Below are 15,000 nucleotides of genomic sequence, written 5' to 3' on the forward strand. Positions count from 1 at the left end.
CAGGACACGATGCGGCCGGGCCACCAGGAGAAACCCCGCAGCTTCCCCCAGACCAGCACGCCAATCCCAAACCCACGGCCATCCTTACACACACACAAAATTATTTTATTATTATTTATTTTTATTATCCAATTAGCCCTGTGATGGACTGGCGACCTGTCCAGGGTGTATCCTGCCTTCTGCCCAATGACAGCTGGGATAGGCTCCAGCACCCCACCGCGACCCAGAAGGATAAGCGGTTTAGATGATGTATGTATGTATGTATGTATTATCCAATTAATTATGTAATATACTGTTGTACTTTTTACCCTGCAATGTTGGTTAGTGGGGTATAAGCTTCCATTACATGTTAGCTACATTAGCCTCATAGCTCTAGTGCAAAGAAGTGAACGCCAAACGTCCTCGAAGCATCTTCGAATATGTTTCTGTCATTCAAGCCAAATGAAAGAAATGGAAACGTACCTCGTACTCTGGCTCCGCCTCGCAAGACCTGCGTAGGCTTTTGTTGCTGCAGGCGACGGGAACGGGTTCAGGCGTCGTGGCAACGGTGGGGGAGGCGGGGTCTGTGTGCTGTTGCTGAGGGGGCGGAGTCTGAGGGGTGGGAGTGGGCGGGAGACTGATGACGGGCTGCTCCTCCTTCTTCTGAGCTTCGTCTCCGGATTGGTCCGCCATGCTGTCGTTCATCGTTGGCTCCACCTCGTGGGCCTTCTTTTCTTCCTTTAGACACAGATGGACACAGATGAGTTAAGGCTGCACTGTGTGTTTTGGAGACCAATTTCGTTTGTACGTCTGTTCGTGTTTCTAGGTAACATTATGTCACATATTGTCTGACACCATATAAGCGAGTCTGTTAGAGATTATTTAACAACTCAACAAGGTTTGAGACAAATGTGTGATGATTTAGGGATGAGTGAGGCTAATTGGTTGGGTACACTGTTGGAAATAAAGGTTCTGTTCAGGTACATTTTTCTTTCATCAAGGTACAAACAGTGTAAATGTTCCCTCAAAGCTCCAACAGTGGTTTTAAGGTCTGATTGTGAACCTTAAATAAGTTTTTCCAGGTGAAAAGTTTGTATTTGTACCTTTTCATAACCGAATGATTTAAAACAGAACAGTAAAATAAAGTCCTGGAGACGAGACGGGGTGTGTGGAGTCAGTACAGCTTAGAACATATCATTTCAGTGGATTATGGTTCAGTTATGTTCCCTGAGTAAAGGTACTGAGATGGACCCTTGAGGGTCCCACCCCAGTGACAAGAGGGGCACTGCCCCAGTGACGGTTTCATAGTTTTTTTTCTGAGAGTGAATAAGCTTCCATTACGTATCACTAATATTAGCCTCGTAGCTCCAGTGCTAAAACTAAAGAGGCAAACTTCAGACAAACAGGCCTTGACTGATGGACAACATTTGGGGTGGGGGGGTGGGGAGGGTTGGGGGGTGCTGTGTACATTTTTTTTTCCCAGACTACGACACAGGTCATTAGCTTCCCTTTATATATTCATCCTCCAGAAACACTTCACACTTCAATGTTTGAAAAGTCTTCAAGTTCAGAAACACTCATGAACAGAAAAGCAACACTAATATGACCCTTAAACAGAAACAGATTTACAACTATTAATAAATTCTGCTGTCTTGTGGACCTGAGTTTGTTATTATTATATTATTATTGTTGTTATTACATTATTATTTACTTCCGTATGTCTTTGTAGCATAATTAGTCTGGCAGCGATAATGCTGTTCCCTCCAAAAAAAGAAAAACAAAACAAAACAGTGCTACAGAGATGAGTTCAGTGAGTTCACACACACACACACACACACACACAAACACACACACACACACACACACACACACAGGAACAGGGCAGTGCTCTGCTGGACTGACAGAGGCTTTTAGCTAAATCAAAACACACTTCAGTTGGGACTGTGCCAAAAGCAGCAGCACTTTTTCCCCCAACTCATTTTTCAGTGAAACAATAGACTCTGCATACAATCTGTGTGTAAGCGAGAGAGAGAGAGGTAGAGATACAGATAAGAGAGAAAGAGGGGAGAGAGAGAGAGAGATAAAAGAGAAAGAATCAGAGAGAGAGCAATGGAGACAGAGTGTATGAGAGAAAGAGACAGAGAAAGAGAGAGTGATGAAGAAAGATATAGAGAGTGTAAGAAATGTGTGTATATGTGTGTTTTTACTGTCTGGTCTTATATATATATATATATATATATATATATATATATATATATGTATGTATATGTGTGTGTGTGTGTGTGTAGAAAGTGCCTCTGTCTCTGAATGTGTCTCACAAAGAGTGTCACTCTCAAAGCATCTCTGCAAGACTGTCTTTCTGAAAGTGTCTCTCTCTGAAAGTCTCTATTTCTCTTTGAAAGTCTCTCTCTCTCTGAATGTCTCTCTCTCTCTGAATGTCTCTCTCTCTGAAAGTCTCTCTCTCTCTGAATGTCTCTCTCTCTGAAAGTCTCTCTCTCTCTCAAAGTCTCTCTCTCTCTGAAAGTGTCTCTCTCTGAAAGCCTCAGTAGGGTAAATATTGATTTTTCAGCTACAGTGGAAATGTAGCCTGAGCGTACAGGTGTTTACTGTCATCTCGATACACACACACACACACACACACACGAACACACACACAACACGCAGCTAACAGAGGACAAACGAGGAGACCGCCTGTGGGTGTGTGTTGCATATCTGTGTGATAGAAAACATTCTGTTTGTGTAACGGAAGAAAACAATCATGACTGTAAGTCTGTTGTGTTTGCGTGTGTGAGAGGGAGAAGGAGATGCAGAGAGACAGAGGAAGAAAGACAATAAGCGAGACAGAAGACAGAGAAAGACAGAAAAGAGAAAAAACAAAGTAAGAAATAGAGAGAGGAGGACAGAGAAAAAGAGAGAGAAAGATAACAAGAAAGAAAAGAGAAAATGATAGAGAGAGAATACGGAGAGCAAGAAAGAGAGAGGATAAAGAGAGAGAATAACAAAGAGAGGACAGTGAGAAACAGTAACTTCGGTTTTGCTCTCGTTGTAGAGAGAGTGGGGTCTTCGAGACTGGACGCCGGCTCCAAAGTGTCCAACATAGCGTGAAAGCCCTGGTTCTCAAAGACTGAGTACAGACGCAAACCCTTGGTAATAAAAGTGGCGATCGAGTTTGTAATTCGCCTCTTAGTTGGGTGGAAACTTTGACATCACTTGCTCAATGGTCCTCTGGTTGGCAGCAACTACAACCGGACGGAAAACGGGTGGAAACGTAATATGGTTTCTCATGTTTGTCGTTTCCAAAATATTTTAGTTTAGTGTGACACAACTTACATATAGTATGGCTCTCGTCCAGGTTCTAACGCTGTTTTAATTTTAGATGGTCTTAAACGCTGCTAATTCACCACCTTATAACCCTGAAGGTTGGCGTGCAGACTGCAGGTCACATACCCACGCAGAGAGTCTGGCTGGCGTGCAGCTAACGAACAGGCAAAGAGAGATTTAAGACAAACATTTGGAGACGAATGGACTTATTCGCATTTATAAGCAGCGCAGTCGGTTTCCTGGTATGTTAAATCTGGTCCACCTTAAATGGTGCCGCATTTACATTTGGCGCCTCAGTCAGAATTTAAGGTGGAACGGGAAAATTCGAACTTAAGTCTCGTAAAACAGTTGAACGTTGAGTGACATTTTACAAGATGATCTACTTTTGAGGAAAAGTTTTCTGGCGGAGTTGGGAGGAAAGTGGCTGTAGGCGAAGCTTAAAGCAGAGCAAGGTAAGTCTGTGTTTTCGTTTATATTGTTTAGTCTATACTGGGACATCAGCACACACTGAGACATACTGGACATTAAATGTTGTGGCTTCCAAGGTGGTTTGATTTTTGTTGAAAGGTCAAAATGGCTCTTCTTATCATTTGTGTTGTGACTCCTGACCTAACCTGGCTTTAATGCAGAGGGAGCCGGTCGGATTTCTCGCTCATCCAGTTGTGTTTTGTTATGTGCCCCACAGACTGTCCGGGCGCTGCACTTACCCACTTCCAAGTTCCGCCTTTTGCGTTCCGTCAACATTACGGTATAAATTAAATATTTAGAAAATCGATTTTTGACATTTGTGAATCGATTCAGAATCGTTCACGTCCGCATCGCGATGCATCTAAGAATCGACCCCCCCCCACCCCTAATAGATAGGGTGGTAGACAAAGACAGAGAGCGTGATAGAGAGGGAAAGAGACAAAGAAGAGTGTAAACAGCAAAGAAAGAAGAGACAGCAAAGATAGAGAGAATGATATATATAGAGAAATGCAGAAAGAAAGAGACAGAATGATAGAGAGACAGAGAGAGAGAAGAAAGAAAAAAGAGGAGAAAGACAGAGAAGAGACAGAGAGAGAGACAGAGACAGAGGATGGAGAGATAGAGAGGAGGGAATAGAGAAAAAGAGAGAGACAGAGAGAGACAGAAGAGAGAAGAAACAGAGAAAGAGAGACAGAGAGACAGAGAGACAGAACACAGAGAGAGACAGAAGAGAGAGGGATAGAGAGAGACAGAGAAGAAAGAAGAGAGACAGAGAGAGACAGAACAGAGAGAGAGAGACAGAAGAGAGAAAGATAGAGAGACAGAGCAGAGAGAGAGAGACAGAAGAGAGAGAGAGACAGAGAGACAGAACAGAGAGAGAGAGAGACAGAAGAGAGAAAGATAGAGAGACAGAGAGACAGAACAGAGAGAGAGAGACAGAAGAGAGAGAGAGAGAGACAGAGAGACAGAACAGAGAGAGAGAGAGAGAGACAGAAGAGAGAAAGAGAGACAGAGAGACAGAACAGAGAGAGAGAGAGAGAGACAGAAGAGAGAAAGATAGAGGACAGAGAGACAGAACAAAAAGAGAGAGAGAGAGAAAAAGAAGAAACTACATTACTCTTTTGAGCGGATAATTAACCAGACCAGCTTGTTTCTGATTGGCTGAGAGTCTTTGTGCTTCGATCTGATTGGTTTAGACAGTTCTGGCCCCTTTTGACTCTTCTCCAGTTTGCAGTTTGACAGCAAGGTCACTGAGCTTACCATTTGACCTTTGACCTTACTAAACGACCAACCCCAGTGTGAAAAAAACAAGAAAGTATTATTTTCACCATAACCCCTAAATGTAAATAATACTCTTTTAAAAAAATGAAAAAAACCCAACAAAATAAGTATTAATTTCACCCCAACCCCTAAGTGAAGATAATAGTTTTTTGTATTTTTTAAATAAAAAAAATCTTTATAAAATCCTGCAAAAGAAATATTTAGATTATTATTATTATTATTATTATTATTATTAAGATGATAATTTTTAAATAAAAAGCTTTATTCAGAGAAGCTGTCCCACGCTTTCATGTCACCACTGAAACACAGAGTTTTAGTCTGTAGGCGGTGCCTTATTTTAGCCACACCCCTGCATTTGAGAGCAGGAAGTGAGGCTGCATCCCTGGTCCCTCATGGCCACATGGTGAGCAGTTAGAGCCCTTTATTCTGAAGTACCGTAAAAGAACTTTAGTCTAAAGACCAACTCAGTTAAAAGTCTGCAGTGTGTTTTCAACTAGAGACATCCATGTAAATGTATACACATATGAATTCATTAATGAGCTAATTACACAACAACAACAACAGAAAAATAACAATATTAATAATAATAACAATAAGAATAAGAAGAATAGAGGCTACACACACTTTTGACTTAGGGATGTGACTTAGCAAGAAAGAATTACATTACAACAAACACACACACACACACACACACACACACACACACACAAACACTCACACATGTTGTAATTTAGCCAGCATAATTTATGCTTCTACACACTCTACAAACACATACAGTCTGAATGAAATACTGGTTTGATGTGAACTTCAATGAGGAACTCTGTATTAACCACAACTTAACTGCAACATGTGGGAAACACACACACAGACACACACAAGCTGGTATCTACTGTAAATCCTTTTATTCATTCCACCCATCCATCCTCTCCCCTCTTCACTTCCTTAATCATCCCTCCATTTCTCCATCCCTCACACAGCATACAATACACATATACGGGCATACATAATACACACACACAACACACACACACACACACTCAAAACTGTGCATCTGCATTTACTCACTGACAGAGAAGAGGAGACACACACACACACACACACACACACACTCTCTCTCTCTCTCTCTCTCTCAATGTCAAAGACAAATGCACATCTGCATTTATTTACTTACAGAAAAAAACAGATGTACACACAGGTTTACTGGAGATCAAGACTTGCCAGAAATGATCTGTCCATTCTACTGCTTGAGTGCGCTGTCCACTATACTGCCTCATTATACTGTCCACTATACTGCCTCATTATACTCTTCACTATACTGCCTCATTATACTGTCCACTATACTGGCTCATTATACTGTTCACTATACTGCCTCATTATACTGTCCACTATACTGCCTCATTATACTGTTCACTATACTGCCTCATTATACTCTTCACTGTACTGCCTCGTTATACTCTTCACTGTACTGCCTCATTACACTGTTCACTATACTGCTTCACTATACTGTTCACTATACTGCTTCACTATACTGCTGCATTATACTATTCACTATACTGTCTGTAATACTGTTTTATTATACCGTCCACTATACTGCTGCATTATACTGTCCAATATACTGCTTCAATAGACTGTCCATCATATTGTATCATACTCAAACTCACTTACACAAATCACTCACACACACACACACACACACACACACACACACACACACACACACACACACACACACTCCACTGAGGTACTACTTCAGGCTGGTTCCAGTGGAGTCTCCATGACGACAGAGTAGACGTACTGGAGTGATTACCCAGCAGTCTCTGGCATGCTGCCCAGTGCACCCTGGGAAATGCAGTCTTTTACAGAGTTTCAAAGCAGCGCGTATACTTCATTTCCTGCGTAGGTCTACATTACGCTCTGTTCACACTCCATTTAAACTGTATACACAGGAACACAGCTACACAGCTAATTAATAACAGCTCACTCAGGGGAAATATGTTTACACACACACACACACACTCACACACACACACACACACACACACACACACACACACACACACACACACACTCACACAGCACTGGTCCAGCAGTGCAGTGGAATAAATGAATAAGATTGACACAGCCAACTGACAACTTTGTGAAACTGAAATGCACAAATGCAACACACACACACACACACACACACACACACACAATATATATATATATATATATATACATATATACATATATGTGTGTGTGTGTGTGTGTGTGTGTAATATGTGAAATATCTCTGTATTTCATTTCCAGTCAAAACAGCCATTAAGCAGCATGATTTATGAACAACTACATATAATATACATTGTTCAGTATTTAGTGAGTCGCTCTTTCCCTTTATTCCAGCTTCCATTCTTTTCAGGAGACTCACTTTCAGTTCCTCAAAGAATCTGCAGACACGCCTCCAAAGTTCAGTCTTAGAAGCTGGTTTCTTTTTCTGTTTCTCAGAACTCATGTGATCCATTGTTCCGAGAACACCAGCAGCTTCTTTGTTTGGTGTGTCCGTCTCCTTTTCTCAGTGAGGTTCTTCTTGACAGCTACACATCCTTTCAGACCCACAGCGCTGAGTCGTCTTCTCACAGTGGAAGGATGGACAGAAACACCTGTGGATGTTTTCAGATCTGAAGCAGCTTGATTTTCTCCTCTCTCTCAGAGATGAAAGCTTTAAGTGCTGTTGGGGCAGTTTTGGTGTCTACCAGCTCTTCCAGGTGGTTGTTAGGAGCCACATTTTCTCTGGAGCTTTTAATCATTTATTAATTCTCAGTTTTTTCACTAACTTTCCCCTTCACTATGCAAGTGCATTATCTAATATAATGAAAATAATAATAATAAAAATAAGAAGAATTTGTAATTTGTACTTAATTGGTGGTTTGACTGATCGTCTCTGACTTTTGCACAGTACTGTATATATGTAAGTATCTAGTATATTAGTAATGTGTCCCACATGTACTGTTGAAGCAATAAGGGACAAGAGTCTGTGAGTTGTCATCACAGGAAGGGTGTTCTTAGGCACGACGCGAAGCAAAGTAAAACTCCCCCGTGATAAAAACGCAGTAACGCCCAGCCTCAAGTGGCTTATCGCTTTTATAAAACAATGGCCAACATAAAATATGATAAAATACATAATTATAAAAAAATAATTTAAGTTATTATTAATAATAATCGCCATAAACAAGGATTCCGGCAAGAAATGTAGTTCCTTTAGAGTGCAGTATCGTTGCCAAGCAACAATGGACTGCTGAGTGAGGAGAAGAACGTTTGGTCACCCATCGCTGTACACTGCGGTCATTTCATAAACTTTTTAACTTTTTGTTGTATAATAAAGAACATATGATAACACAGCACTGTTTAATGCAAACACATTCGCTTTATAAGTACTTTTTGGTCACTAAATTAACACCGCGAGTGTTATTGAGCACCCATCCGGTGGTGCCCCCCTCTCATGCTTCGGCTGAATATCAAACGGCTCCCTGCTCCCTACATAGTGCACTACATAAACTGGATCCTGCAGCCCAACAGAGCAAAACACAGCTAAGAAATCCACACTCAATAAATGATGCACTGTTTGGCTGTAGAAGCTAGAACTTCTAAACCTTCATAGCTAGGACACTATTTAGGGAGTACAGAGCCGTTTGGGGTTCAGCCTGGGTTTGACACAACCTCTGACTGAAACACGGACATTTGAAGTGTGTGAGACGTTCAAGTGACATTTTTTAGACTTTTATTCTGCCATTTTACGGTGAATCATACCGTAAATACTTTTATTCAAACCTGTGATATTAATGACGGAGTTGTTTAGCATGTTTGCTACATTTTAGCCTGTTAGCCAGCTGACCAGCCTAGTTCTAGATAAGAACATAAGTTGTCAGCCCCTCAGTTTAAACAAAAAACAGGTTCTAACTTCATCAGTACACTCGGTGCTCTATGTGAGCAGCATTAGAGTCAAAGGTTATTCCATTAACAGCACAAGGGTTTTTCGTGCCGTGGCGCAGTGAGACACAATTGAGTCGCTGTGAGGCGATCATACGTATATTGTGGATTTTACAACGGCTTCAAATGCGGCTCAGCCAATCAGATTTTAGAACCGGAACGATCCGTTTTATAAACATATGTAACTACCTTTTCTAAGGCTTCTAAGCACAAATACAAAAACACGTTAAACCCATATCTGTTATTTCTATCTACTTAGAGGAATGCTTGCAAATGGGATGTGCATGTGTGTGCGCGTGTGTGTGTGTGTGTGTGCGTGTGTGTGTGTGTGTGTGTGTGTTGTATATGGGGGTTATGTGGAGGTGCTGGCTGGGTTCAGCTGGGGTTGTGTTACAGCTACAGCAGCCTATAGAATGAGCTCCAGTGCAGCTCACAGGAGAACAGAGACGCTGCTGTTCTACCAACATTTACACTACGCTGACCTCTGACCTGAGACAGAGTGAGAGAGAGAGAGAGAGGGAGAGGGAGCGGGGGGGGGCAGAGGGAGTGAAGGTGGGGAGTAAGAAAGAAAGAAAGGAAGAAGGAAAGGAAGAAAGACAGCATTGTCTTACTTTAACCTAAACAGCAAGAGTCTCGCCGTCTCTCAGCAAACAGCCCTAGAAAAATCTCTGAAATAGTAACTCCACACAGGGTAACAAACATCCTTAAAAAAGCAACGTAACATCTGTTAATGGGTGTCCAGGCCCAGAACTTCGCTATTAAAACGATGGTTCTTCAAGGGTTCTTTAGTAAAGACAGTTCGTTTATATAGAACCATGAACACTCCATGATTAAGTGGTTCTTTGCATGGTGCAATGCTTCCTCAAGCTGATTGAGAGTGCGTTGTAAGTGGTTCTATATAGAACCTTTTTGGAAAGGTTTCTGTGTAGCACCAAAAAGCGTTCTTCTATTCTCACAAGCTTGACTAGCAGAACCCTTTTTGGTGCTATCTCAATCAATCTGAAGAACGTTTTCACCATGCAAAGAGCCCTTTAAGCATAGAAATGGTTCTTTGAGTGTTCATGCATATATTTACAGCCACTGTCTCTACCAAAGAATCCTTGAAGAACCATCCTTTTTTGAGTGTATATAGAACCCTTTTCAAAGAGGTTCTGTATAGGACCATATACAACACATTCTCCTTCAATCTGAAGAACCTTTTCACCAGTAACGCATGCAAGTGATTCTATGAATGTTCATGGTTCTATATAGAACCATTGTCATTATTAAAAAACCCTTGAAGAACCATCTTTTTTGAGTGTATATAGAACCCTTTTCAAAGAGGTTCTATATAGGACCATATACAACACATTCTCTATCTATCTGAAGAACCATTTCACCATGCGAAGAACTATTAAACCATGCAAAGAGTTATTTGAGCGCTCATGGTTCTATATAGGACTACTGTCTTTACTAAGGAACCCTTGAAGAACCATCAAGTTCACAACAGATGAAGCAATGGTTAAAGTTTCATTCTGGCCAGAGGGTCTCTTTAATGTAACTCTTAGAAAATACTAAGAGTTATAAGGGGGTTATGAGGTAATGGTATGACGCTATGTGTACTGAAAGAGTGACTGTACAAGAAAAAGAAAACTTTACTGTATGTTAGTTTAACAGTGAGTGCGTTTACATCCACTCAATAATCCGATCATAATCAGATTTCTACAGTTATCTGATTATTCAGATGGTCATGTAAACACCATACTCCGATTTCTTAGATCAGAGTGAGGTCTAGAAATCCTATAGAGAAATCTGATAAAGAGCCTGGATTTTAGCTCAGTAATCAGATTTCTCAGTGCATGTGAACTCTTACTCTGATTTCTTTCCGATTTCCCAGTCTGTGCATGTGTGAGAACAGACTGCGGTACCAGAAACAAGCGAGCAGCGTCGCCACGAGACACAACAAAACACTTTTAAAGCGATGCTGAAACCAAATACATGCTTGACGAAATTAGGAATTTAAATATTCTTCATCTTCTAGATGATATATGTTCATATTTTCAGGTAAAGCTATGTGAAGTTTAAAAAAATGCCACGGCATGAAGTTTGGGTTTTACGTTGCGTCACGTCTTCTTTTCTGAGTTTATTGGCTGGTTGCAAAGCAGAAATCCGATTACTGTCTGACTCATGTAGACCCGAGTTTCACATTATCTGATTACTCAAGAGCATGCAAATGCGTTGATCGGATTACTGACAAAATCTGATTTTCTGCAGTTATCGGATTATTACGTGCATGTAAACACACTCAGTATTGTACTCCAAGTCATTTTGGATCATATCTATTGGTCCATACATCACAAAATGCTTACACAGTATAGAGGAGAGCAGGAGTTGAGAAAACAAACAAACGAAAAGCTAAAAACAAATATAGAGATACAGTATTTTCACAGGCACTGATACGCTTCAGCTACGCTCTGGTATTGTATAGCTGTTCTATTCTGTGCAGTTTGCTCTGATTCAGACACGCTGAACAGGACACCTTTCAAACAAACAGAGTGGCCAAACAAACGTCCACTTTACATTCTTTATGTGTCTTTTCACAGACGGCTGTGTTTCTTCGTGCTGATAACATCTGAGCTGGTGTGTAAAGAACCTGCCCTGAACTCTACATCCAGCCTCTCTCTCTCTCTCTCTCTCTGTGTCTCACGGTGTGTCTTTCTTTAGGGCGCTAAAAAGGCAAAGTCTTGACATCATAACTATAGCAGAACCCTTTTTGGTTCTATACAGAACAGTACAGTAGTTTCCATCTATCTGAAGAACCATTTCACCGTGTGAAGAACTATTAAACCATGCAAAGAGGTCTTTGAGTGTTCATGGTTCTATATAGGACCACTGTCTTTACCGAAGAACCCTTGAAGAAGCATCTTTTTTGAGTGTAAATGGAACCCTTTTCAAAAAGGTTCTATTTTGGACCATATACAGCACGTTCTCCATCAGTCTGAAGAACCGTTTCACTCTCTAACAAAACGTGCTGTGGTGTCCTCACACTGTGTTGTAAGTCATTTTTTTTTACCGAAGGAAAAGCTTATGTTGGGCTGTTTTAGGTTCACTGGTAAAAGGACTTTCATTTAAGAGCCTGAATGTGGGTGGAGTGGTGGCAAATTAAAAATAACTTCAAAATGGACTGTAACCTCAAGTCATCTAAGTTTCTCCAGAGAACCCTGAACATTACAGTCTTTACAGTTTGCCTTTATTTAAAAAAACAAAAAACAAAAAAAGAATATCCAAATCCCCCAAAATTAAAAACCGAATAACTACTCAACAAATGAACATCCAGACAGTTAAATATTGGAGTCCAGTCCAGCGCTATGCTACGCTAAGGTCGCTTTCAAATCTACCTTGCTTGGTTTCGACCTAACATTTCTTTAGTTCAGTCTGTATTCAAGTCCGCATCGAAACAACTGAACTGTGGATCTCTGTCTATATAATTTTATATTAGATGGTCCACTCCACTGCTGCGCTCCCTTCACTGGCGTCCTGTAGCTGCACGCATCAGATTTAAAACCCTGATGTGGCCTACAAAGCCAAAAACGGACCAGCCCCTCCCTCCTAATGGCAATGGCCGAAACTCGAACTGTACCTCCAGCCCTTCGAGCTTCACGTACAGCTCGGCTTGACCCGCCGTCCTTTAAGATGTGTGGAAGACAAGCGTCAAGCCTTTCCTCTGTCCTGGAGCCCAGGTGGTGGAACGAACTCCCACTGGCTGTCTGAACAGCAGAGTCTCTTGTGGTCTTCAAACGCAGACTGAAGACCGTCTCTTTATACAGCACTTAAGTGAGCACTGAGTTAAGCATTTGCTGTAATGTATTGTACTGCACTTACTGAAATGTATTGCACTGCTCTGTGTTTAAGTCTGTTCCTTTTTCTCTGGGTATCAACATGGGCTTTTATTTCTGAGCTCAGGCCTGGCTTTGTAACTAGCGATGATACTTTCTCTGAGTAGACAACAAAGCACTTTTGGGTCCCACTTTATATTAAGTGTCTCTAATAACTGTGTAGTTACACATGAATAACATATGCAACAACACTGCAACTACTGACGTTTCAATCAAAGTTACAGATGGATTACAGAAGCACAGCCTATGTAATTACACAAGTGTATCAACTTCAGTTTTGCCTCAAGTGTATCTTTTTGATACAGTACAGATCAGAAGTCTTTTCCAGCAGTAAAAGGAAGCATGTTTTACATAACACTACATTTGTTTTACACAATTACTGTGGAATAACTGTGTTGTAACAAGGTAACCTAATCACACCGCATTGATTAATACTGTTCTGTAATTACACTGTACTTACATACCAACTACACAGGAACTTTCCAGTAGTGTAGTGTTAAAGTTACACTTTAAAATACCTGGACAGTTCCTGTGTAGTTGTTATATAGGTACTGTGTAATAATGCAGTGGTTACATTGTAAGATAAGGGGACGTCTGCTGTTCTGTCACATTACAGAGAGGTTTAAAGCTGAAACTGGTTACAGTGTCACAGCACTTGCAGCATAAATGCTAGCTAAATGTTAGGAAAGCTGTCAGATACAGTGTCAGTAATGTTTTAATGTAAGTTATTACAGACTTCCTTTTACTGAAGAAAACAGCTGTTACAGTCTGATTACAAATGTAATTCCATTTATGTTATTACCCTTGTGTAATTACATGCGAGAGAACAGGCTGTTACAACTATTAAGATACACTGAGGCAAAAATGAAGTTGATACAGATGTGTAATAACATAAGGTGTTCTTCTGTAATCCATCTGTAACAGTGACTAAATTATTAGTAGTTACATTGTTGTTGCATACGTTGTTCACATGTAACTACACAGTTATTAGAGACAATCTAAAGTGGGACCCACTTTTGTAAGTCACTCTGGATATTGGTGGTACATGTGACAGTTACAGAGTGATTACACTGATGCAAAATGTCTGACCAATAAATACACCCCCATGTTATTTGGTCCACTTTAGCCGCTGCGGCGCAAAACCAGCCAAACCAAATGCAAAAGACACAAAACTCTCATCAATAGGTTTATAGAAACATGTTATTAGCATGATGACATAAGGTTTTAGTTACTCAGTCAGCGGCCTAGTTGCGCTCTGTCACTCTGACTGGACGTGGGTGACTGGACTGTAGGTGAAAACAAGCTGCACACTGACGAAGCTGCTCCTCACACCCTCCTCCTGTCCTGCTGTCACCTCACTGCGCCCTCTGACCGCCTGACCTCAGGGATGGCACATGACTTCTGACCCTTTGTTATGAGCCTCCAGAGCTGAGTGCTTTATGACCGTGACCCAGGCATGGGCGATCTATGACCTCGACCTCAAAGTGACCTTAAAGCCATTATCATTCTAAAAGGGTGTACGTGAGAGTGTGTAACTGCTCTGTTTTTTCAAAATCGACACTATATATGTCCAAACCATCCAACATCGGTACCTGACCGCACTCGTGGCTGAATGCAATCAAATCCTCACAGCAAAATATATGATATATGTCTGAGGGTATCCCTTCTAATGAGTGAATTCAGCCACTTTGACCCTCCTATATTATCTCTGGGGTCAGTTCGGCCCCATTTAATGTTTAAAATCTCGAAATAAACAATATTTAATCATATTTAATGACTTTTATTAATTGAATGGGGACAACTGGGTAAAAATAAAATGAACATAATTTGTTGTCAGTGTTCTGAACACATTTCTTTTGGGGTCAGTTATATATATCAAACATCAACATTTCACACACATTTGTTTTGGCTGTTTTGGACAATATTGAGGTCACTATAACATGCAATTTTATAGTATTCTACACACGTCCCTCTGCTTTAGGACCCCAACATAACATAACCACATCTGTAGTAGTGTGAGAACCACTGATAGTTCACACCACATGGTGAGGGGAGAGAACATAACTCCCAATTCAGCCACTTTAACCCTCCTATACGATCTCTGGGTTCA

At 40.9% G+C, this 15,000-nt stretch overlaps 1 protein-coding gene across 12 annotated transcripts in view; it reads right to left on the reverse strand.

Annotated features, from left to right (window-relative positions):
- Positions 1-15,000, reverse strand: part of dnmt3aa (DNA (cytosine-5-)-methyltransferase 3 alpha a) — a 135,378-nt gene that overhangs the window by 31,161 nt on the left and 89,217 nt on the right. For all 12 annotated transcript variants that reach the window (XM_036581110.1, XM_036581102.1, XM_036581109.1 and 9 more), the window contains 2 exons: positions 463-717; positions 1-83 (listed from right to left, as the gene is read on the reverse strand). The exon at positions 1-83 is cut by the window's left edge and continues 76 nt beyond it. In XM_036581110.1, coding sequence (XP_036437003.1) covers positions 1-83; positions 463-717 — 338 coding nt within the window. The remainder of the gene's footprint in view (positions 84-462; positions 718-15,000) is intronic.

The sequence above is a fragment of the Colossoma macropomum genome, unplaced genomic scaffold, assembly GCF_904425465.1.
Source record: "Colossoma macropomum unplaced genomic scaffold, Colossoma_macropomum, whole genome shotgun sequence".
In the NCBI taxonomy this organism is placed as follows: Eukaryota; Metazoa; Chordata; class Actinopteri; order Characiformes; family Serrasalmidae; genus Colossoma; species Colossoma macropomum.